General features: G+C 41.4%; 1 protein-coding gene across 5 annotated transcripts in view; it reads left to right on the top strand.

The window, feature by feature from the left end:
* Nucleotides 1-1,908: 1,908 nt before the first annotated feature.
* The window catches only part of LOC113889808 (cytochrome P450 2J2-like), a 75,840-nt gene continuing 52,010 nt past the window's right edge, over nt 1,909-25,738 (top strand). For all 5 annotated transcript variants that reach the window (XR_003510354.1, XM_027537087.1, XM_027537086.1 and 2 more), the window contains exons 1-6: nt 1,909-2,193; nt 13,872-14,034; nt 16,809-16,958; nt 17,346-17,506; nt 20,550-20,726; nt 22,720-22,861. Coding sequence is in view for 4 of the 5 variants with exons in the window: in XM_027537087.1 (XP_027392888.1) it covers nt 1,984-2,193; nt 13,872-14,034; nt 16,809-16,958; nt 17,346-17,506; nt 20,550-20,726; nt 22,720-22,861 (1,003 nt within the window). In the remaining variant the exon portion in view is untranslated. The remainder of the gene's footprint in view (nt 2,194-13,871; nt 14,035-16,808; nt 16,959-17,345; nt 17,507-20,549; nt 20,727-22,719; nt 22,862-25,738) is intronic.

Here is a 25,738-nt window from a genome sequence, read left to right on the forward strand (position 1 = left end):
GAAATGGCAACCCACTCCAGGGTTCTTGCCTGGAGAATCCCAGGGACGGGAGCCTGGTGGGCTGCCGTCTATGGGGTCGAACACAGTCAGACACGACTGAAGCGACTTAATAGCAGCAGCAGCAGCATAGACTTTGGATGGAGAAGGCAATGGCAACCCACTCCAGTACTGTTGCCTGGAGAATCCCATGGATGGAGGAGCCTGGTAGGCTGCAGTCCACGGGGTTGCTAAGGGTCGGACACGACTGAGCGACTTCACTTTCACTCTTCACTTTCATGCATTGGAGAAGGAAATGGCAACCCACTCCAGTGTTCTTGCCTGGAGAATCCCAGGGATGGGGGAGCCTGGTGGGCTGCAGTCTATGGGGTCGCACAGAGTGGGACACAACTGAAGTGACTTAGCAGCAGCAGCATAGACTTTGGAAGATAGAAAAGTGGCTTGGATGCTCTTTTCTTTTTAGAGAAATGTTTTAAGCATATGTCGAAAATCTGAGTGTGTGCTATACACTCTGGAACTATGATTCATATTTTGTGTATCGCACACGTGGTAAGACACAGGCAGGCACACTGGATAGCATGGAAGTTTGGAATCTCAGTTTCTACACCATCTTGAGGCTTCAGAGGAAGAATCTCACTAAGCAAACCAATAAAAGACAACGGCTAAGACACCTCCCTCCAGTGTTCATTAAACACCTATTAAGGACTAGCCTCACTGTTAGAGCTGTGATGTAGTACTTAAGTTACAAAGACAGGGCCTCCTTTACATGTGCTGCATGTAAACTGGATTCACTTATTCACCACGTAATTCATAAATCAACTTCTGTTAGCAACTACAGAATGGAACGACGGTATCTGCCTAAATTTGTCAGAATTAAGCAATTCATCTAAAGAAGGGGACTCAATACCTGGCAAGTAGTATGCGCCCAAGAAATATCACGTGCTGTTGTTTTCCTGATTATTAGGCACGGTTCCAATGCTTTGATGAGACGGAGACTGAAAAACAGAGCTCAAATGTCGGCGCGCCCTCTGAGATGCAGTGAAATCCTAAACCCAAGAGTCCTGACGCTCTCACAAAGAGAAAGTGAAAGTGAAGTCGCTCAGTCGTGTCCGACTCTTTGCGACCCCATGGACTGTAGCCTGTCAGGCTCCTCAGTTCATGGAATTTTCCAGGCAAAAGTATTGGAGTGGGTTGCCATTTCCTTCACGGGATCTTCCCGACCCAGGGATCGAACCCAAGTCTCCCTCATTGCGGGCAGACACTACCGTCTGAGCTACCAGAAAAGTCTCTCACAAAGAGAAAGGCTCTCTAAATAGTAATAAAATCTAGCCTGGCCTTTTCCAACACCTTTGCGGTTCTCCTAGGAACCTGGCCACAGGCACCTGGCGGGCCGTAGGAGGGCTAGATGGAGACACAGGGGAGTAGGGGCCCCGGTGGGGCGAGTTGAGGGGCAGGCAGAAGGCGGCGCCTGAGAAAGAGCCGGGAGCGTCGAGCAGATCAAGCTCTGTGGCAACCTAGAGGGGCAGACGGAGAAGGCAATGACACCCCACTCCAGTACTTTTGCCTAGAAAATCCCATGGAAGGAGGGGCCTGGTGGGCTGCAGTCCATGGGGTCGCTAGAGTCAGACACGACTGACCGACTTCCCTTCCACTTTCATGCATTGGAGAAGGAAATGACAACCCACTCCAGTGTTCTTGCCTGGAGAATCCCAGGGACGGGAAGCCTGGTGGGCTGCCGTCTATGGGGTAGCACAGAGTCGGACACGACTGAAGCGACTTAGCAGCAGCAGCAGAGGGGCAGAGGGGCAGAGGGGCGGCGAGGCGGCAGGAGGCGGAGAGGAGCTGCAGACAGACAGACCCGGCGGGGCGGGGCGGGGCGGGGCGGGGCGGGGCAGACGCGGAAGGAGGGCGGTGCTGGCAGCTCGGAGACAGAGTACCGCAGGGACCTCGGCCGACTCGGACCGCCGAAGGGGGACCAGCGCAGCCATGTTGGAGGCGTTGGGCTCCCTGGCGGCTGCCCTCTGGGTCGCGCTCCGTCCTGGCACTGTCCTGCTGGGGGCCATCGTCTTTCTCCTCTTGACTGATCTCCTCAACAGGCGGCGTCCAAAGAACTATCCGCCGGGGCCCCCGCGCCTGCCCTTCGTAGGCAACTTCTTCCAACTGGACTTTGAGCAGGGACACCTGTCGCTTCAGCGGGTAGGAGCGGGCGAAGGTGCCCGCGCGCCTCCTGACCCTGACCTGCGGGACAGGGGCCATTCCGGGGAGGGCGGGAGGATATGGGTTCTGAGGCTGAAGCGGGCACCTGCTTTGAACCTCTCTCTTTTCCCCAGTGACTGGCATGATTACACCACCCGTGATTTCCCGGGGTGAAATATTGTTAACTGTTTACTGTTGAGTGTGTTAGATACGATGCGTTCTCTGTCACTTAACTGAAGGCCTTGTTACATACTATTGGGACTTTCTATTTATAATATGATCAGTTTATCTTTTTAATATCATTATCCTTGGGGAAAAAAATCCCGTATTTTGCCACTCGGTAAAATGGTGATAAATACTATCTAAATCCTTACCGTTTTTCAACTGAATTGCTCCTAACTCCACAAGGACTGAGCCCCTCACATTTAGCCTCCTCACCCAGCGGTCCACGCTCACTAATCATTTTTATTTATTTATTTTTTTCTAATTTTATTTTATTTTTAAACTTTACATAATTGTATTAGTTTTGCCAAATATCTTAAATGTCACTCCGTTGCTTAGATTTTGTTAGTGATCCCTGCTGCTTCCCAGAGTTCTTGTTCCTTAGGGAGCTACTTGAGGAGAGCATGGCAATCCACTCTAGTACTCTTGCCTGGAGAATCCTATGAACAGAGGAGCCTGGCAGCCTACAGTCCATGGGGTCGCACAGAGTCGGACAGGACTGAAGCGACTTGGCACACAAGATGCCGGGAGCTACTTGGAACCGTTCTTGTAACCTCTTTCCATTTCTTTATAATCATCTCCCATCTGCTGCTGCTAAGTCGCTTTAGTTGCGTCCGACTCTGTGCGACCCCATAGATGGCAGCCCACCGGTTCCACCGTCCCTGGGATTCTCCAGGTAAGAACACTGGAGTGGGTTGCCATTTCCTTCTCCAATGCATGAAAGTGAAAAGTGAAAGTGAAGTCGCTCAGTCGTGTCCAACTCTTAGCAACCCCATGGACTGCAGCCTACCAGGCTCCCCCGTCCATGGGATTTTCCAGGCAAGAGTACTGGAGTGGGGTGCCATTGCCTTCTCCGCATCTCCCATCAGGGCTCCCTAATTATGGCCATTCTGAATTCCTTAATATTTCCTCCAACATAAAAGCACTTTCTCAAGCACCTTCAGCTGCTTCCCTGCCTCCCATCACAGTGCTGACAGACAGCACTGTGATAGATGGTTATGAACATTAAATAAAACAGTGAATGGTCAATACTAACACTGCTTATTATAGGTTCCCAACAAATAACAGTTCCCCTTGAATGCCTGGAGCACTTTAAACACGAGTGTGTAATACAAACTCAAGTTCAGATGGAGAAGGTTTTTATCAACTTTCTGGAAGAAACACACAATTGGTACCAGTTAAGTGACTGGATTTGTCTCCAGAGTTTTAAAGCTTGTCTCCTTAACCTGTCAGTTCAGTTCAGTTGCTCAGTCATTTCCAACTCTTTGCGACCCCCATGGACTGCAGCATGCTAGGCTTCCCTGTCCATCACCAACCCCTGGAGCTTGCTCAAACTCATGTCCATCGAGTGGGTGATGTCATCCACCCATCTCATCCTCTGTCACCCCCTCTCCTCCTGCCTTCAATCTTTCCCAGCATCAGGGTCTTTTCTAAGGAGTCTAACCCTGTACCTTTGTTTAATAAATATGTTATTTAACTTCCAAGTATTGGGAGATTTTTCTGTTTTCTTTCTGTTAATGATTTCCAGTTGGAGTCCATTATGGTCAGAGAACATATATGATTTCAACTTTGAAAAAATTATGTTAAAGTTGACCCAAGACAGAGTCCATACATACTTGAAAAATAATGTATTCTGCTCTTGAGTGGAATGTTCTGTACTATATGTCAGTTAGACCTTATTAGATGAATCAGTTGTTTAGTGCTCCTGAACCCTTGTTGACTTCTTAGCTACTAATTCTATCAATTACTAGGAGAGGCTTGTTAAAGTCTGCAACTTATAATTAAAGGTTTCTCTGTGTATCTATTCAGTTCTGGTAGTTTTCTTGTATGTGTTTCACAGCACTTTTATTTGGCACATATGCACTAAAATTGTTATGTCGTCTTTGTGAATTTGTTATCTTATTAGGTAATGTCCCTCTTTTTCTCTGGTAATTTTCTTTCCCTGAATTTTACTTTATCTGATATAGTATAGCCACACCAGCTCTCAGCTCTCTTTTGATTAATATTTACATAGTATATGCTTCTCTATTTATTTACTTTTAACCTACTTATATCATTCTATTTGAAACATATAGGTAGGTAAATTTTTGTTCATGCTTCTAATATCAAACATTTAATTGGTGAGTTTAGATCATTTATATTTAATGTAATTATTGATTTGTTAAAACTTAAGTCTGCCAATTTATTGTTTCCTATTTTTCACTTTGTTTTTTCACTCATCTTGTTTTTTACTCTTCATTTTTTCTCCTTTCCTCTCTTCCTGTAGGTCACTTGAATATTTTTTTAGAACTCCATTTTCATTTATCTATAGTGTTTTTGAGTATGTTTCTTTGTATTGTTTTTAAATGCTTGCTGTAAAGATTACATGCTATGCATACATAACTTATTGCAGTAAGTATCAATGGTTTATCACTTCAGGTGGAATACACACACCTTAAAACTCTTTAGGTCCCTTTACCTTCCCCCACTTTATAATATATAAATTATCTTAAGTATTATCTCTATATACACTGAGAACCACCACAGACAGTATTATAATTTTTCTTTTAACTGTCAAACACAACATGTTAAATTCAAGAAGATTAGTCTACTGTATTTACCCATTTCTCTGAAGAACTTTCTTTAGCCATTCTTTTAGAACTGGTCTGCTGAAAAAAAAAATTATCTTAGCTTTCCTTCATCTAAGAATGTTTTTATTTCATCTTCATTTCTGAAGTATATTATCACTGGATATAGAATTCTAGGTTGACAGTTTTCTTTTATTAAACCCTTGAAAATGTAGTGCTACTTCTTTCTGGCCTAGGAACTAGGGTTCCTCATGAAAAATCTGCTGTAATTTGAACTGTTGTTCCCCATAAGTAATGAATTATTTTCCTCTACATGCTTTGAAAGCTATGTTTTCTTAGTTTTTAGATTTCAGAAATTCAATTATATGCCTTAGTGTTGAATTCTTTGGATTTATTGGGTTCACTCACAACTTCTTGCCTCAGTCAGTTTAAGTAGGACCAAATTTGAGAATATTTCAGCCTTTATTCCTTCAAATATTTTTTCAAGTCCATATTTTTTCCTTCTTGTCCTCTTTGGCACTGATGATGCAAGTGATAGATCTTCTCCTATTCTAACATCAGTCCCTGAAGCTCAGTTTTTGATCTCTTCTCAGCCTATTTTCTCTGTATTGTTCAGATTGGACACTTTCTGCTGATGTCTTCAGTTTCACTGATTATCCTGTCATTACCACTTTGCCATTGAATTGCTCTAATGAGTTTTTGTTTAGTTATTGTTTTTCAATTCTAAAATTTCTTTTTTGTTCATATGTGTATTTTCTGGCTCTTGGTTAAGATTTTCTATTTAAAATTTTTTCAAGAGTGTAATTGTTTATGTAAACATATTTTCAATAGCTGGTTTAAAATCTTTAATCAGTAATTACAGCATCTTTATCATCTCAGTATTGGTTTCAACTCGTTCACTTTGAGATTTCTCTGGTTCTTGATAACATGAGTAATTTTGGACTATACTCTGGACATTTTGTGTATGTACATGACTCTGGACTCTATGTAAATCTTTTATTTTTGCAGATAGTCATCCTGCTTATGTTTAGAATGTTCACTTTTGAGAATTGTGGTTCAAGTGTCAGTTTAGGTTATAAGGCCTTTGCAGTGCTCTATTGGTGTACTCTACTTATATATTGTTCACCTCAATAGGACTCTAACCCACATTCTCCTCAGTGCAGGCTGGAGAGAATGAGGATGGGGACAAAAGACTGGGGCCCCTCTGAGTAGGGTAGCCTCTTCCTTACTACAGGGGGTGGGGAGAAGTCAGTAATCTAACCATATTATCCCTATGGAATATGGGTACCTCCTTATTTTTGTAGAGTTGTAGAAATCAGGATTTTGCCCACTGACTCCTTCAAGGAGTCTCTTTTCTGCAGTTCAGGGTGAGATAGTTATAATTCAGCTTACAAACTCAGTAGGGGACAAGTACTCCCTGGCTGTAGAGACAGGATGAAGGCAGGATGCAGAGACAGGATGAAGGCAAGTTTTCATGCATCTTTAGTACTGTAGCTTCCCATTAGGATGGGGGAGGATTACAGCTCTTACGGTATTTGTCTCTGGAACAGGAAGGTAGAAAGGTTGAGTATTCTGTCCTGGTGGATCACTGTTTATCTGGTTCATTTGCTACAAAGAACGGGACTTTATTTGTGTTAATTTTGTATGTGCCAGTTAGTATCATGAGGCTGAGGAGGAGTAAAATGGGATGCTTTTACTCACTCTTGTCTGAAATCAGAAACTTGATCTGTGCCCTTGTTTTACTATTAAGATAGATATGACTGGAGAGGTTAAATGATTTGCCTCATATCATAAAACTGGCCAAGGATCATACTGAGCCTAGGGCCTTATCTCTGGCAAAAGATTTTTAATCAGAAGTGTTGTTTTATTTTATATAAGTTTGCAATTAAATATTTCTAGTTGTAAAAAATAGAGTTTAAATAATGTGATTTGGCTGTAATTAAATTTGCATTCAAGCAGTTTGGAAACATTAAGCACCTGTCATTATCTATCATTACCTATATATCTTTACTTACCTATCTACCAGTACCTATCATTAACTATCTGCTGTAATATTAACAGGGCTTTGCAGGTGGCTCAGTGGTAAAGAATCTGCCTGCCAATGCAGGAGCCACAGGAGATGTGGGTTCAATTCCTGGGTTGGGAAGATCCCCTGGAAGAGGAAATGGCAACCCACTCCAGTATTCTTGCCTGGAAAATCTCATGGACAGAAGAGCCTGGTAGGCTGCAGTCCAGGGGTTGCAAAGAGTTGGACACAACTGAATAACATAGCAGGCACTTAACACTGACTAGCTTCTAGGTCTTGTATGTGGATTCATTTTCATTTAATCTGCACAAAAGGCACACAAGTTAGAAATCTTTTGATGTTTCCATTTTACCACTGAGGAAACAGGCTGAAAATAGTAAAGCAGTTAGCCTAAGTTATTCAGCGTAGGTCATGGCCAAACAAGGCCTTGGACACATGATTATTTGACTCATATATTTATTCTCTACTGATGCTATCTGACTTTTCATGCTATAGCTAGAGGATAATTGACTTACTCATGGGTTCATTTATGCAACAGACATTTATGAAGTGCTTATCATATGACAGGCACAGTACAAGACAGTGTATGATCAAATGTGTGGTATAACCTTTGTGGTAAACCAGGTGATATGTCATTATGTGGGATCACTATGAATGGGAAGCAATGGGGATAGCTTCTATAGAATGTTAAATTTGGCTGGACTGGAAAGGAATCTTAGGCAAGAGGTTATATGGAGTAAAGTAGACAGGAGATTTTTAAATGGGGGAAGTGACATCAGGTAAAATGAAGTGAGAAGGCAATGAAGAAACTGGCCAATTTATATGGCATGATGGGAACCATGAACCACTCTTATTTTTTCACCTGTTTCTAAACTTCCTATACCACAGCTGCATGGCTTATTGTAGGAGCATATTTTTAAGTAAGAGAAAATCTTATTGGACTGAATTGGGAGAACCGTAGATAAGGTGAATAAATGTATTAGTGAGGATATACATGGAGCTGCTTGTAATAAAAAAGGCCCCAAAATACAGTCATCTAAAAAAAAAAAAAGATTGGAATTTATCTCTCTCACACAAGTAAGTTCAGATATAGGCCAGAAGACCAGGATTGGAAGACTGCTTTGTACCACAAGGTCATCTAGAAACTGCACTTCCTTCTGTCTTATTGTTCTCGTCCTACAACATCAGCATACATAAGGTCCATTCCATGGAAAGGGAAAGTGGGAGGTGATGAGAAGCAACCTTCCTTTAAGAGCATAACCCAGAAGATGCACATGTCACCACTGCTCCCATTGTCAGGTATCTCACTGGCCACACCTGGAGAAGCTTGGACATGTGGGTTTTAATTGGGATGTCATGTGGCCCACTAATCTTTAGGGAGTCTGTCACTCAGAAGAAGAGAGATAATATCTTCATGCTTTCATTTAAAGATGAGACAGTGAGTTATAAAGAGCCCAATTTTATACCCATCAGCTGTGCTGTCTATCTCCTTGCCTCTTTTTCCAAAAACAAAGAATGCATTATAGGATTATTGTAAGAACCTAATAAGTTCAAGAATATCAGTTTTTTGCCAAGGTGCTTTGTGCATAGTTGATGCTTCTTCCTATATCTACCACCCAACCCCACCTTCTTCAAAAACTTATAGTAACAAACTCTAGGAAAAACCAGTCATTGGCTGCATACCAGGCATCACTTGTCTGGCCTGATTGCTGTATGGGCTCCATCAATCTACTGTCTGGCCACTTCCCCTCCATTCCTTTGTCCAGATCTAACCAGAGTCATTTTGCTAAAACACACTGTCAAATATATCAATAACAATAAATAATTGTATTATTTATTTTAGTATTGTGGTTACTTATCACCACCATCCCAAAGATGGAAACTAATAATAGCCCCCATTTTATAGATTTGAAAACTGGGACAGAGAGAAGGTAAATAACTAAAGCAAAAATCACATAGAAAGTAACAAGCAGAAGCTGGATACAGGTCTGTATAACTTCAAAATCCAGGTTCTTAAGCATTCACTGCCCTTACCTCTCATTCAGTTTTCTGCTGCTGCTGCTGCTAAGTTGCTTCAGTCGTGTCCGACTCTGTGCAACCCCATAGACTGCAGCCCACTAGGCTCCTCTGTCCCTGGGATTCTCCAGGCAAGAATACTGGAGTGGGTTGCCATTTCCTTCTCCAATGCATGAAAGTGAAAAGTAAAAGTGAAGTCGCTCAGTCATGCCCGACTCTTCTCGACCCCATGGACTGCAGCCTACCAGGCGCCCCCGTCCATGGGATTTTCCAGGCAAGAGTACTGGAGTGGGGTGCCATTGCCTTCTCTGCATTCAGTTTTCTAGCTAGAAACAAAACAAGATCCAAATTATTTCACTTGACATTAAGATATCCTTGGTCTATTTCGCAGTACCTTGTCAGGCTTGTTTCCCCTCTTTCTACATAAACAAAAAGGTGTTTGTTTGTTTCCAGGAACGTATGCTAGTCTTCGGTCCCCTTATGTGTTCCCTACTTTCCCCCATTTGATAATTTATTGTATAGAATGGTAATACTAAGAAGAACTGTTTACTTATCTGTATGCTCCATTAGATTGGGGGCATCTTAAACTTCAGGGTCTATACCCCCAGCAATGGGCCTTGACCTACCATAGGGTTAGTGCTCTTTAATGAACCTATACAGTAGTCAGAAAAGAGAGCTCACTTGTTCCTGAAAGCCGTTTCCCTGTCTTTGCATTTGTGTATGCCGTTCCCACAGTCTAAAATCTTTGCCTTCACAATACATGTCCTTTTGCCAGTACCCTGACCTTCATTTACAGTCTGGCCCAAATATCGTCCTCTTGGACACTTTCTCCCATATATTGAGTGGAAATTGTTCTCCTCTTTCAATAGCTTCATGCGCCTTGCCCCAGAATGGTAACATATTTCATCTTCTTCTATGCATTAGTTTTTTTCTGCAGTCAGCCTTCCTCAGGAGGCTTTGGCACTTCAGGAAAACACCATAGCATAGTGATCTGTGTATTGCCCCCACATATAACATAGCAATGTCAGAAGGTGTCTGACAACTCCAAACCAGTTCATAGAAACCTGTTGGACTGAACTTGAATTTGATTTCCACAGGCTCTTCTCAGAAACCTAATATAATCCCAAGAACTACCAGTTAGACCAGTAGTCTTAGCAGGAGTTTGTGGACCTCAGGGGAGTGGTGAACTGCATTTATGCATAAATGTATTCACGTGTACAGGATTTTCCTTTACCAGATCCATGACATACTCTATATTCAAATGATTTTATTGCTTAAAAAATTGTATAAAATGCCATGAAGTTTTATTTCCTATGTCCTTAGGTTTCTCTTTTGTGCTTTATTGGATAGAAGCACTTTTTAATGACAAAAGCAATACAAATACATTGAGTGACACATTTTAAAATATAATTTAATAAGTAAGAGAGACTCTTAGTCCTCCTTGTGTCCAGCCCCCCTCCAAACACACACACACACACACACACTTGCCGATGAGTGTTAGAGCAACAGACGCTGTCACTGCTAGTGGGAGTAAGAGTTGGTGCATTCTTCCTTTTTTTTCCTTTTCTCTTTTTGTGTCTTTGTCTGTTGGTTTTTGGGTTTAAGAACTTAGATAAAGTAGTATTTTCCTCAACTTTACATTTCATGGTTCAGTGTCTTGTCTCACTAACTCAACACTTCTAATTTTTTGTCCTAAACATGTATTTTGCTCCATTTTATTATTTAAGTGCTTAATCTTACATGTGGGAACTTTATCCTTCATATGAAATTTCCTGTAACCTATCACTTTTATTTGCCTCTTATAGCTACTGTGCCATTCCTTTTCTGTTTATTTTTCTGTTTTCATTCCTTAAGCCTGTTTTAGACTCCTGAACCACCATTTTTACACTTTTTTACACTGCTGCGTTAATTTCTACTATACAGCAGAGTGATTCAGTTTATATATATATACACTTATTTATATATATGTATTCTTTGTGATGTTCTTTTTCACAATGGTGTATCACAGAATACTGAGTATGGTTCCCTGTGTTATACTGCAGGACCTCGTTGTTTTTCCACCCTATGTATAATAGTTTGCATCTGCTAATCGTAAATTCCCACTCCGTCTGTCTCCCATGCCCCACCACTGCAACCACACATCTGTTCTATGCGTCCCTGTCTGTCTCTGTTTTGTAGACAGCTTCATTTACATTATACTTTAGATTCCACATATAAGTGATACCATATGGTATTTGTCTTTTTCTAACTTAGTTCACTTAGTACGATATTCTCTAGGTCCATCCACGCTGCCACAAACGGCATTATTGCATTCTTTTTATGACTGAGCAGTATTTCATCTTATACATGTACCACCTTTTCTTTAGCCGTTCGTCTGCCGATGGACATCTAGGTTATTTCCATGTCTCAGCAATTGTGAATAGAGCTGCTGTGAACATGTATGCATTGTTTTGAATTATGGTTTTGCCCAAAAGTATGGCAGGAGTAGGATTGCTGGATCACATGGCAACAGTATGTTTCATTTTCTAAGGAACCGCTGTACTGTTTCCATAGTGACCGGACCTTCTTACATCCCCACCAACAGTGTAGGAGACCGACAGCCTTATTTTTAACCTCTTTTTTCCCTTATACTGTCCCTTTCTTAACAACTTGTTTATTGTTGTACATTGAAGTGTATTCTCTATCTTACAAAATCTCAGATGACACTGGGACTTACGTTTACCTCCAAGTAAAGCCATTGGCACAGTGACTGGCATGGTTATGTAAGAATTGGTAGACATCACCATCATTGGTACCAGGACTGCAGGAGGTCATTTGATGTATCCACGTTTATACTATTGATCACACCATAAAAATGTTTGATCTAGTTCTGCTGGACTAGAAATATACTTGGGCAGAAAGTTCTAAGTGATAGAACTCTGTAGAAGTTCATTTCAGTAAACACTAATGGAATGCCTAATTCCTTCCAAGAACAAGCTGAGGTTCCAGTTTGTATCCATTGTCAGTAAGGAGTTCTTTAGTTTAAACTGAGATTTTCAGCCATTCCAAAAATATTTTTACTGTATATTCTAAAATAGTCAAGAAATCCTTTCTAAAGTAAAACCTAAGAAGTTCATCCAGGCATTCAGCTCAATGAAATAAAATGTCTTGATTTAAGAGACCCATTCCTGCCATTTTTTAGAACAAAGACATGTACTTTAAAGCCAGACCAGACTGAGATGGAATCCTGGCTCTTCTCTTTATAACAAGACAGACTTACTGTGCTGGTAATGAGCAAACACAGCTGGAAGACTCTGGACCAAAAGAACGATGGAAGGATTGAGTTCAGCCTTGGCCTTTAACATGGGAGCAGGGTGTAGAATGAGACTAAATCCATGGTATCTGCTTTGATGGGCCAGTGGCGTCCAGGGCATTTGGAGAGACATGGGGGAGCATCAGTCATGGCAGGTGGGGAGATGGGGCCATAGACCCCTGGAGGAAATATGTGCTTCTGTTTGATACACAGCCTGCAGCAGGACACAGCCCTGCACACTGAGGGCAGAGGCAGGGCCTATCTAGATTGCTGTCTTGAGTAAACATATCAGGGAAGACATTGATTAATGACTGTTGAGTGCAGTCCAAATCATATTTGCACATACCTGCACGTTTGTGTACACTCCTGACCCACCCACCCACTCATCCATTCTCTCTCTCTCCCCTCCCCCCAGATCCCTCACCCTCAGTCTCACATTCTTTCTCTCACATCCACTAAACTCTAAGTTCCTATCACCATCTCAGGTCCATGGCTTTGTCCTTAAATCTTACATAATGCCTGGAAAATTGTCACCAACGTGCAATAGCTTTGCAACCTTGGCTAAGTTACTTCTTGCTGAAAGACAAGGAAAATCATTACTGCCACAGGGCAGTTGTAGGTTAAATGAGATAAAACATGAAAGGTAGTTATCATGGCACCCAGTAGATGTGGTTGTCTGTGACCACCAGGGCCTTTCTCCCGACATCATCCCTGTGTTCTTGTCCTATCTTTCACCATGCACAAGCACACCCACATCCCTTTGCACACAGAGCCCATTCATTCCCCAGAGACTCGAGTGGCTATCTGCCAGGGACCAGGGAACAAAGTGCCTTTCACATTTCTGTTCTCATTTTTCTCCATAGAATTCTTTGAGGGAAAGAATTATTTTCTCACTTTAATGCAACTGGGGAACTGAGGAACTGGGCAACTGGGGAACTGAGACTCAAAAACAAAAAAAAACTAAGCAATTTTCCCTGGAGCTCGCAGCTAGTCAGCCACAGAGTTAAGACTTACACTCGGCTCCAGAATCAGTGTGCTCTTCTCCCAGCCTTATGATGAATTTTCTGTCACCTAAAACATGTTGAGGAAAAGGACATTCTATCAAGCAGACGTGATTTACTAAGAAGTCCATGTTCACTAGTCACATCTCTGCCTTCTCTGGTAAGGCACATGGGCTGAATTCTGCCCTTTACTAGACACGAAGATACTTGAGGTTAGACACCTTGTTTATCTTGTTAAATCTTTATGCCTTATTCTCAGGACAAATGGCGGATACTCAATTCAAGGAAGTCGAACATATGAATGAATGTTTATAAGGAATGTCCACGTCCTATAGTAGATTCGACCGGAGGCTAGTTGAGAAGAGGAGAATTGGAAACAGAAACATCCCCATCAAACCTGGGTGCATAACATGGATGCATGCACACACACACACACACACACACACACACACACACCCTTCCTGGCCCATCCAAGCTCCCACAGCCACACATACTCTACATTCCATGACACACAGACATGCGCATATTCTATGACTATTTTTACTATTTTTTAGTTTGTGAAGAAATACGGGAACCTTTTTAGCCTGGAATTCGGTGACTTGCCTTCAGTTGTTATAACTGGATTGCCCTTAATCAAAGAAGTCCTTGTCTACCAGGACCAAAACTTTGTGAACCGCCCCATAAGCCCTATTCGAGAACGTGTTTTTAAGAAAAATGGTAAGTTTCTTGACTAATATAAGATGTGTACGTTTGATATTCTTATAGTCTGTGAAAGGTACTTTTGTTTCTGTAATTCTCCAACACTCCCAGGGACTAGGCCCCTCATAAGTTCCTGCCCCTTAAGGAAGCTGAGTGCCCTCATTTCTCTGTTGAAGGTACCTCCTCAGGGCCCCTGGCAGGGTCCACCCTAATGTCAGGGATTTGGGAAAAGCGACATCACCTGCATGAACTCACTCTGGATGCTTAGATAAATAAGTATCCTCATCACTCAGTGATGTGATGTGTTTTTTCGCAGAGGAAAGGCAATGAATTCTCAGGCTCTCTTTCTCCACTCAGATCTCTTCCCCTAGGAAAATGGATGTGGATCAGCTTCCTCCTCCTCTTGATTATGTGATCCCTTCTTGCGTCTCGCTTCTTGTGATCTGTTGTTAGGGCTGTGCCTTACAAGATATCTCGAGGCTTCCATTTTTGTTAGAAGGGTTTGGGGTTTCCCTGGTGGCTCAGTGGTAAAGAATCTGCCTGCCAGTGTAGAAGACATGGGTTCTTCTGGGAAGATCCCACATACCGTGGAGCAGCTAAGCCTGTGCACCACAAATACAGAAGCTGTGCTCCGCAAAAAGAGAAACCACCACAGTGAGAAGCCAGTGCACTGGAAGTAGAGAGCAGCCCCTGCTTGTCCCAACTAGACAAAAGCCCACAGCAGTGAAGACCCAGCAGAGCCATAAATAAGTAAAATCATTGAAACGGAAAAAGAGGGGTTTAGCATAAATACTTAAAATGATTATTAAATTTACACGTTTAAAAATCTAAATGAAAAACTCAATATTCTACGAAAGCACCATATTATTAGGTGCTTCTCAATTTCTCTTTGAAATATTTTACCCATTAACTCTACATGCATTCACTGTGTTTATTTGCCATATGAAGCCTGGTGGTCGGCACCAGTAACAGAACAGTGAGGAGAATGACAAAGTCCTTATTTTTCTGTAACTTACATTTCATTCAGAAAAACAGTATCAGTTACTCTAACAATTTAAGACCTTAGTGTTATGAAGATAAGAGCATAATGTACTTCCTAAGAGTGTCTAATATCCTGAGACTTAGGTAAAGCTAACACAGTGACAGTTAATATCATAAAGTGAAAAAACTATCAGGTGGAGGGAATGGAGTATGAAAAGTCTCTGAGGTGGGAAGAAGGACACTGAACTGGAGGAACTGAAAGGTGACCAGTGTTGCCGCACAGGGATTAAATGGAGATGAAGCTGCTGAGTTCTAACAGGAATAGTTCATGCAAATTAAGGATGTTGCTTTTTATCCTAAGAACAATGGAAGCTCCTGCATGGTTTCAGTATAGAAAGATTTCATCATCCTTACACGGTACATTTTAAAGACTTCTCAAAGCTATAATGTGAAGAATGGAATAAAGGGAGCAAGAGACTATTGCAGCGTTTTAGGTGAGAGGAGGTGGTGGCCTGGACTAGGGAGGTGGAGAGAAATAGCACTCCAACAGGTTAGACCAGGAGAGCGACTGTGAAGATACATGTATTTAAGTTTCTAAGGAGGAAAATCCGGTAGGACCTGATGACCCAGACAGAGGGAGAATGAGGTGTTGAGGTAGACACCCAAATGGGTAGGTAAAGGAAAGAAGGGACATGTGGAAGAGGACAAAGTGTTGGCTGGCCTGGAGAGTTGTATAGAGCAAATAATGAATTCAGTTATAGATATGCTGAGTGTGAAATGCATTTAAATCTGCAGAGTCAAGCAGATACTCGTATATGTGTCTAGTGCTGAGGGCCAGAAATAGATATTAACTATCAGTAGATTTCACTTAAAATTTTAGGAACTAATGAGGTTTCCCCCAAAATGGAATATAGATAAAGAGAAAAGACTTCAGACCTAGTCTTGAAGAGCTCCATCATTTCAAAATTCAATAAAAGATGAATTAACAAAAGATACAGGAATTTCTCTGTGGTCAGAGATTAAAGGAGGGAAATCTAGAGAGTGTGGTGTCCCGGACACCATTGGAAGAGAGTGTTTCAAGAAAGAAGCATCTCATGCTGATGACACATGGTGGTGAGGCTGAAAAGGATCCTGGACTGGACAGCAGGGAAGATCATGTCCTTGTCGTGGGGTAAGCCAAAGTCAGGTATAAGAGTGAGTTGAAGAGTACTCTGGAAGTAAAGAAATGAAAGGATGGTGACCTCCCCTGTGTTATGAAATAAATGATCATTTATTGAACACACAAAGATGGATTGTTTTCCTCTGCCTGTGTTGTCCACTCTGCATAGATTTTTCACTCTTCCGTGCTTTCTTGAGTGATTCATTTATTTTCAAGGCCTGGTTTAGATAAGATCTCACCTAAAGGACTTACCTTGTGAATATGGATTTTGTCTAATCCACAAGTGCACTCTTAGTATGTTGTATGATACAAATATTTACATATACTTATATGACAAGTCATCAAAAATGGACTTTGGAGTCAAACAGACTTGAATTTCAATCCTGTTCAGTTGCTTGCTAACTCTGTGACATTGCAGAGTTTATTTTATCTCTTACACCTCAGTTTTCTTTTCAATAATGCATTAAAAATGCTAAAAGGTCTTTCATTATGAGTAGTCAGTAAATGCTAGCCATTGTATCCATTGCTTTGGGATTATTTCTCTGAATAGTTTCTAACACCTTAAAGCCCTTCCCCTTCCTTTCATGTGATACATTGTTCCTCATGGGTCTTGTTGACTTTCTTTTCATAATGTTGGCTTTCTTTTTCCCAGGCTTGATCATGTCCAATGGCCACATATGGAAAGAGCAAAGAAGGTTCTCCCTGACAGCTCTGAGGAACTTTGGTTTAGGAAGGAAGAGCTTAGAGGAACGCATACAGGAAGAAGTTGCCTACCTCATCCAGGCAATAGGAGAGGAGAAAGGTGAGCAGGTCCTAGGACAGGTACAGGGACTGTGTTTCATGCTTTCACTAACCAGATGCTCATCAATACCTACATTTCTGTCCTAAGCCCAGGACTGTGTTGGGTGATTATGCAATAACAGTGAACAGCTAACCATGAACTGCCATTATGGAGCTTGAGTGTTAAGAAGAAGATGGATATAAAACTCATTATTGGTTTTAAATCCTGGTCATCAATTTGACTTCCAGGAATTGACTGAGTACTTGCTGTGTGTCAGACCTATGTAGGGTGCTGGGACCACAGTTTCAGATATAGTTCTGTAGTCAGTGTGTTATATGCCACGTAGAATATACTCTGGAAAATAGGAACAAACCAATCTGAAGTCTCTATCTCTTCTTCTGCTTCCAGGACAGCCTTTCAACCCTCACTTCAAAATCAACAATGCTGTTTCCAATATTATTTGCTCCATCACCTTCGGGGAGCGGTTTGACTACCAGGATGATCAGTTCCAGGAGCTGCTGAGGCTGCTGGATGAGGTCACCTACTTAGAGACAACAGTGTGGTGCCAGGTGAGGCGGTTCTCACTTCCTACCTTGGAGAAGGACAATGAGCTGATGTCAGACAGAGATGGGTTCTTCCTTTTATTTTTTTCTTAAGTTAACACAACCGTTTAAAATTGACTTTGACAAACATGTCTGAAGTCAGTCTGTTGAATTTGATGTTTTCTGTAACATTGATGAACATTGATTATAGACAAAGAGGGCTTCCCAGGTGGCTCAGTGGTTAAAAAAAAAAAAAAAAATCTACCTGCCAATGCAGGTGACGCTGAAGATGAATTGGGAAGATCCCCTAGAGGAGAAAATGGCAACCCACTCCAGTATTATTGCCTGGAGAATCCCATGGACAGAGGAGCCTGGCAGGCTACAGTCCATGGGTTCACAAAGAGTTAGATGCTACTTTCATATATGCACTAATTACTGGAAAATTGAGTTCAGTAATGGGACTTCAGTGGATACCAGGCTGACTGTTCCCAAGGAATAAAAATCCTGGGAGGTTAGGAGGGAGCAATAGGGCAGGGTAAAAAGCATTTCTTAGAGATCCAAAGTAGACCAGGCACTTTGATGGACAACTATACATACTTTATCTCAGTTAATTTATTTTTTTACAGCAGTTCTTTTTTTTATAATTTTATTTTATTTTTAAACTTTACAATATTGTATTAGTTTTGCCAAATATAGAAATGAATCCGCCACAGGTATACCTGTGTTCCCCATCCTGAACCCTCCTCCCTCCTCCCTCCCCATACCCTCCCTCTGGGTCGTCCCAGTGCACCAGCTCCAAGCATCCAATATCGTGCATCGAACCTGGACTGGCGACTCGTTTCATACATGATATTATACATGTTTCAGTGCCATTCTCCCAAATCTCCCCACCCTCTCCCTCTCCCACAGAGTCCATAAGACTGATCTATACATCAGTGTCTCTTTTGCTGTCTCGTACAGGGTTATTGTTACCATCTTTCTAAATTCCATATATGTGCGTTAGTATACTGTATTGGTGTTTTTCTTTCTGGCTTACTTCACTCTGTATAATAGGTTCCAGTTTCATCCATCTCATTAGAACTGATTCAAATGTATTCTTTTTAATGGCTGAGTAATACTCCATTGTGTATATGTACCTCAGCTTTCTTATCCATTCATCTGCTGATGGGCATCTAGGTTGCGTCCATGTCCTGGCTATTATAAACAGTGCTGCGATGAACACTGGGGTACACGTGTCTCTTTCCCTTCTGGTTTCCTCAGTGTGTATGCCCAGCAGTGGGATTGTTGGATCATAAGGCAGTTCTATTTCCAGTTTTTTAAGGAATCTCCACACTGTTCTCCATAGTGGCTGTACTAGTTTTCATTCCCACCAACCTTGTAAGAGAGTTCCCTTTTCTCCACACCCTCTCCAGCATTTATTGCTTGTAGACTTATGGATCGCAGCCATTCTGACTGGCGTGAAATGGTACCTCATAGTGGTTTTGATTTGCATTTCTCTGATAATGAGTGATGTTGAGCATCTTTTCATGTGTTTGTTAGCCATCTGTGTGTCTTCTTTGGAGAAATGTCTATTTAGTTCTTTGGCCCATTTTTTGATTGGGTCATTTATTTTTCTGGAGTTGAGCTGTAGGAGTTGCTTGTATATTTTTGAGATTAGTTGTTTGTCAGTTGCTTCATTTGCTATTATTTTCTCCCATTCTGAAGGCTGCCTTTTCACCTTGCTAATGAAATGGATCATCCTGATGTATGCAAGCAGATATGGGAATGTGTAAACAAATCCACATAGTGTTCCACTGGCTCTGTGTTAAGTGTGGTATGGCTCTCATGTCATTTGATCATGAAAATAACCTTTGCCCCCATTAGCAGCTAGTTTAGGTAGATACAGATCATATCATTATTACTACCATTAGCAAAGTACTATAGCTAGAAAGAAACAGACCTAATTGTAAATGCATACCTATCACATTTGAAATCTAGGCAACTTTCCATTACCTTATGCTATCTATTTTCTTTCATATTTTATTAGAAAAAATATATACAAAGACTACTGTATTTCAGTAAAAAATATTTTACCCACATGGAGCTTACCTCATAGTGAGGACAGACAAATAAATACACATATGTGTTTGCCCTAGATATTTAGATACACAGGAATGTAGATACATAGTTAGATACATATACACAGATAAACATACATATTTTACAAATACACACAAATATATATACACACACAACTAATGACAATTGTCATGGAAAAATATAAAACAAAATAAAGGAATGGAAAGAGAGTTCCAGAAGTGCTGCTAATCGTAGGCTCATCAGCTAAGATGGATCCAAATCGGTGACATTTGAGCAGCACATTAAGGAACTGGAGTTACACAGATTTCAGAGGAAAACCATTCTAGATGAAAGAAATAGCAACTACAAAGTCCTAAACAAGAACATTTTTTTTATGTTTGCACAGAGACCAATGGGGCTGGACTGGAAAGAGTAAGGGAGAGCAAGATGGCAGGGAGTCATAGGAGAGGAGGCGTCAGGAGAGTGAGGGGCCAGATCATGTAGAGCTCCCGGCCAGGAGAATGAGGTAGGATCTGTCTAAATGTCTTGGAAAGTCATTGTCGGATTGAGAGTCAGAAAGTGAAATGATCTCATTAAACTTTTAAATGATCTCTATGGCAGCTCAGTGGAAGACGGGCTGAGAAGGGGGTTAGGGAGAGCATCAGGAAACCTGCTGGAGGCTTACAGCATCCAGATAAAAAATGTTAGTACTTTGTACTAGGATGACAAAGCAGATGGAGTGGTGAAAATTGGTCTGAAGTGTCATGTTTTGGATGGAGGGTTGAAATGCTTTGCTGGAAGGGAAAGAAGAGGGTTGAGAAAGAGAAGAGTCAAGGTTGACTCAAAGGATTAAATTTAAGTAAATAAAAGAGATAGGAAAAGACTACGGTTTCCTTGACGTGTTGCTCAGTTGCTCTTATGTTCAACGCTTTGCAACCCCATGGACTTATCTTAAAAAGTAAAAAAACGTCACCCCCTCTTTCCTCCATGACGGTTTTATTTGTTCCATCAGCTCTACAATGTCTTTCCAAGGATAATGAATTTCCTTCCGGGTCCACACCAAATGCTCTTCAGTAACTGGAGGAAACTGAAAATGTTTGTTGCCCGTGTGATTGAAAACCACAAGAGAGACTGGAATCCTGCTGAAGCAAGAGACTTCATTGATGCTTATCTCCAGGAGACAGAAAAGGTGAGGAAACCTGAGTTTTTTTCCAAAGTACTGTTCTTAAAGATCAAATGAAGGGATTCTAATATCTTATTGCTGGTGTAAGAAGTCACCACAAACTTGGTAGCTCAAAACAACCAACATTTATCAAGTCAAGGTAGGGGCAGTACTGGCTCTTTCAAGGCTCTAGGGAAGAAACTACTGATGGACTTTTCCAGAGTCTAGAGGCTGCCTTTACTCCTTGACTGACTCATGACCCCTTCCTCCATCTTCAAAGCCATCAATATAGCACCTTTTTCTGCCACCATCTTCACATCTGCTCTTTATGACTTTCTTCCTCCCTCTTCTAAAGACTCTTGTGATTGTATTGGGCCCACTGGGATAATCCAGGATAATTTTCCCATCAAGAGCCTTATTTCAATATATCTAGAGAATTTTGTCTGCCATATAAAATTCACAGATTCTAGAGTTAAGGACATAGACTTCTTTGTGGGTCATTATTCAGCCTACCACAGGGGAGGAAAAATAGAGGCAGTACTTCACAGAATGTAGGAATAACATTAACTCAAAATTGACGGGACAATTAAAAATGAAGACAGAGGTTTATCAGTATTTGGCCTAAGGACTTTAGAAAGACCAAATACTGCCTTTTCGTAATCCATTCTCTACCCATATCTGAAGGACCTGTACATAAAAGGAAAAAAAAAAGTATTATTTCATTATTAGCTGGACCAATGCCCAGTCTCCTACACCTTCCCCCAGCTCCCCATTGCAGAACACAGGTAAATCTGAGTCAGATGTGAGTTTAGCCTCAGATGAGAGAGACATTTGCCTTCCTCCCTCATCCCTATGTCATCCACTTTTCAATGTTACTATAGGAAAGAAGCAGGATAAAAGCCAAATGGGATGACCTTTGCCATAGTCATCCCTCTGGTAAACATATCACTGCATTGGTGTCATCATCTTTGACCCGTCAGATTATTCATTCCCAGAGTTGGCAGAATGGATTTCTTTCCAACTCCTCTCTTGTTTCACTTTATTGTGATAACATTAATAGAAGCATTGATTTCTCTTATGAGGAGGAGACTTCACTTACTATAAGATATGCAGGTGTGGGACCACACAGGGAGGAACATTGATACATTCATTGAAGAAAGGTGGTAAAGATGCTGGAGTGCCATGAGGAATGACTGTTGGAATCAGAAAAGCTTAACCTAAAAGGAAAAGATTAATGGGGAGATATGAGAATTACTATGCTGCTGCTGCTAAGTCACTTCAGTTGTGTCGGACTGTGCAACCCCATAGAGGCAGCCCACCAGGCTTCCCTGTCCCTGGGATTCTCCAGGCAAGAACACTGGAGTGGGTTGCCATTTCCTTCTCCAATGCATGAAAGTGAAAAGTGAAAGTGAAGTCGCTCAGTTGTGTCCGACCCTCAGCGACCCCATGGACTGCAGCCTTCCAGGCTCCTCCGTCCATGGGATTTTCCAGGCAAGAGTACTGGAGTGGGGTGCCACTGCCTTCTCAGGAGAATTACTATACTTTAGAGAAATTCAGTTATTGTTTCTGTTATTGGTACAAACATTCGTTGAGAATTGCTATGTGCCCTTTCCTACTCGCATAATTCATAATTCCATCTTAAGAGGTGAGTATTGTTATGTCTGTTTTGTGGAACAGGAATCTGAAGCACAGAAAGGTTTGTTAACTTGCTCGAGTCATACAAATAGTGAATGGTGTCGCTAATATTGGAACCTAGGGCTGTTTGCCAGTGTAATAATAGATTCTGCCTAATTATGGGTGTAAAAAATTAGTTGTCTTTTTTGTCCACCAAAGCTAACAAAAGCTTTCAGCACTATGGGCAGTGATATTCCAGTAATAAATCTCTGCCTTATGAGACAGCCAAAGGGAGAGTTATTTCTCCTGGGGTAGTCTCTCCTTCATGTTTTCTTTAGGATGAAACCCCGTGTGTTGTGGCAACTAAGAACCACCTGAATAAATCAATAATCACTGTGCTTTCTAGCATAAGGGTAATGCTGCTTCAAGTTTCCATGAAGAAAACCTTATCTACAATACCCTGGACCTCTTCTTTGCTGGAACAGAGACAACTTCAACCACCTTGCGCTGGGGTCTGCTCTACATGGCCCTGTACCCTGAAATCCAAGGTGAGCACGTCAGTGGGTGGGCCTCGGCTGGGTCAGAATGGGGCCTCCTCAAGAATATACAGTGGGGCAAAGAAGGTCTCTTCAGTAAGTGCTTCTGGGAAAACTGGACAGCTGTGTGTAAAAGAATGACATTACAACACTTCCTAACACCATACACAAGGATAAATCCAAAATGTATTAAAGACCTAAATGTAAGACCAGAAACTATAAAACTCTTAGAAGAAAACATAGGCAGAACACTCTATGACATAAATCACAACAAGATCCTCTATGAAACACCTCCTAGAATAATGGAAATCAAAACAAAAATTTTAAAGTGGGACCTAATTAAACTTAAAAGCTTTTGCACAGCAAAGGAAACTATAAACAAGGTGAAAAGACAACCCTCAGGATGGGAAAAAATAATAGCAAATGAAACAACTGACAAAACATTAATTTCAAAAATATGTAAGCAGCTCATACAAATCAATAACAGAAAAGCAAAAACCCAATCAAAAAGTTGGCAAAAGACCTAAACAGACATTTTTCCAAAGAAGACACACAGATGGCTAACAACTACATGAAAAGATGGTCAACATCACTCATTATTAGAGAAATGCAAATCAAAACTATAATGAGATATCACCTCACACTGGTCAGAATGGCCCTCATTGAAAAATCTACAAGCTATAAAAGCTGGAGAGGGTGTAGAGAAAAGGGAACCCTCTTGTGCTGTTGGTGGGAATGTAAACTGATACAACCACTATGGAGAACAGTATGGACACTCCTTAAAAAACTAGGAATAAAACCACCGTATGACCAGCAGTCCCATCACTAGGCATATACCCTGGGGAAACCAAAATTGAACAAGACACATGTACACCAGGGTTCACTGCAGTTATATTACAACAGCTAGGACATGGAAGCAACCTAGATGTCCATCAACAGATGAATAGATAAAGAAGCCGTGGTACATATATATAATGAAATATTACTCAGCCATAAAAAGGAATGCATTTGAGTCAGTCCTAATGAGGTGGGTGAACCTAAAGCCTATTATACAGAGTGAAGTAAGTCAGAAAGAGAAAAATATCATATACTAATGCATAGATATGGAATTTGGAAACCAGATGGTTCTGATGAACCTATTTGGAGAGCAGCAGTGGAGACACAGACATTGAGAACAGATTATGGGCATGGCTGGGAGGGGAGGAAGGAGAGGGTGGGAGATATGGAGAGAGTAACATGGAAATATAGAATACCTTATGAAAATAGATACCCAATGTGAATTTGCGGCAAGACACAGGAAACGCAAACTGGGGCTGGGTAACAGCCTAGACGGGTGGGACGGGAGGCAAGTGGGAGGGATGTTCAGGTGTGGGGGGACATGGGTAAACCTATGGCTAATTCATGTTGATGTTTGGTAGATACCAACACAATACTATAAAACAATTATCCTTCAGTTAAAAATAAATGATTTTTTTAAAGGAAAAAAGAAAATAAGAATGGGGCCTCCTGGAGCACGGTCCAAAAGAAAGGCCAGAGGATAGCATGGTAGGATGGAGAGATAGGTAGGACAGGTGGACTTGAACGGGCGCCTTCTTCAGTTTTCTGCCAGAATTGGGATGGGTCCACATTACACAGATGTAACAGAGAGCCCCTGCCCTCAGCAAACTCACTGTCCAGTGGGGAAAACAGTGAAGCCCACTGACATTGTGGTGAGTTCCAGGAAGGAGCTCCACTCCACTCACATATGAAATCTGGTAGCAGCCTTCCCTCCTTTTCAAGTAGTGTCTTCCAGCACCCTGTGGACAATGCTCACAGTCCTTAGTCTGGTATATCATGCACTCTGCTGTGCCTCTTTTCTACCTGTCCAGCCTGCATAGGGGCTTCAGTAAGTCACAGGCCATTTTATTTCACTGTCCTTATTTGTGCCTCTGGACCATCACACCTGCTGTTCCCCAGAAGAATAATCAAGAATGTATTTCCCTAATTTCTCTATACAGTAAACCCTTAGCTATGCTTGAAGAGTCTACTCAACATAGCCTCCAAGAGTTTCTCCACACTTCTGGGAAAATACTAGCATTTCCTTTCTTTAAAGATGACCTAATGAACCTCCATTAGTTTGTTTATAACATGTTATTTATATATCTTCCCCAGAGACTGTAGTCCTTTCAAGGACAGTGACTGTTAAGAATCATTTTTCATTTTCTAGCCCCCACTCCCCCGAAACAGTTTAAGCACATGTAGGATAGAAACTATTGTGATACAGTTTTGCAAACTGTGGGTGGAAGTTCATTAATAGGAGATAGAGTCAATTTAGTAAATCAAGACCAATATTTTTCCCTAAATTAAAAAAAAAATAGTAAAATCAGAGTGCTTTCTGTGTACTGAGGATAATGCTTTTTCATGAAACTTTCCTTAAGTATATGAATAAATGTTTTATACATGTGTGTATATTTTTTTAATGTGTCCTGAGTCATACACTTGTAAAATGCACTTATTTTTGAATTATGGGCTTCCCTGATGGCTCAGTGGTAAAGAATCCTCCTGCAAATGCAGGAGAAGCAAATTCTATCCCTGGGTCGGGAAGATCCCCTGAAGAAGGAAATGGCAACCCACTCCAGTATTCTTGCCTGAGCAATTCCATGAACCAAAGAGCCTGGTGGGCTACAGTCCATGGAGTCACAAGAGTCAGACAGGATTTAGCAACTAAACAACTGTGAATTACAGGGTTTTCTTTAAGTTTAAAAGCCACCTAGTTAGGATATATTTATAGCTTCCCTATAAAAGGCTCCAAAATAATAATGTCTTCAGTTCAGTTCAGTTCAGTCACTCAGTTGTGTCCGACTCTTTGCGACCCAATGAATCACAGCACGCCAGGCCTCCCTGTCCATC

This window comes from Bos indicus x Bos taurus, chromosome 3, assembly GCF_003369695.1.
Source record: "Bos indicus x Bos taurus breed Angus x Brahman F1 hybrid chromosome 3, Bos_hybrid_MaternalHap_v2.0, whole genome shotgun sequence".
Lineage (NCBI taxonomy): Eukaryota > Metazoa > Chordata > Mammalia > Artiodactyla > Bovidae > Bos > Bos indicus x Bos taurus.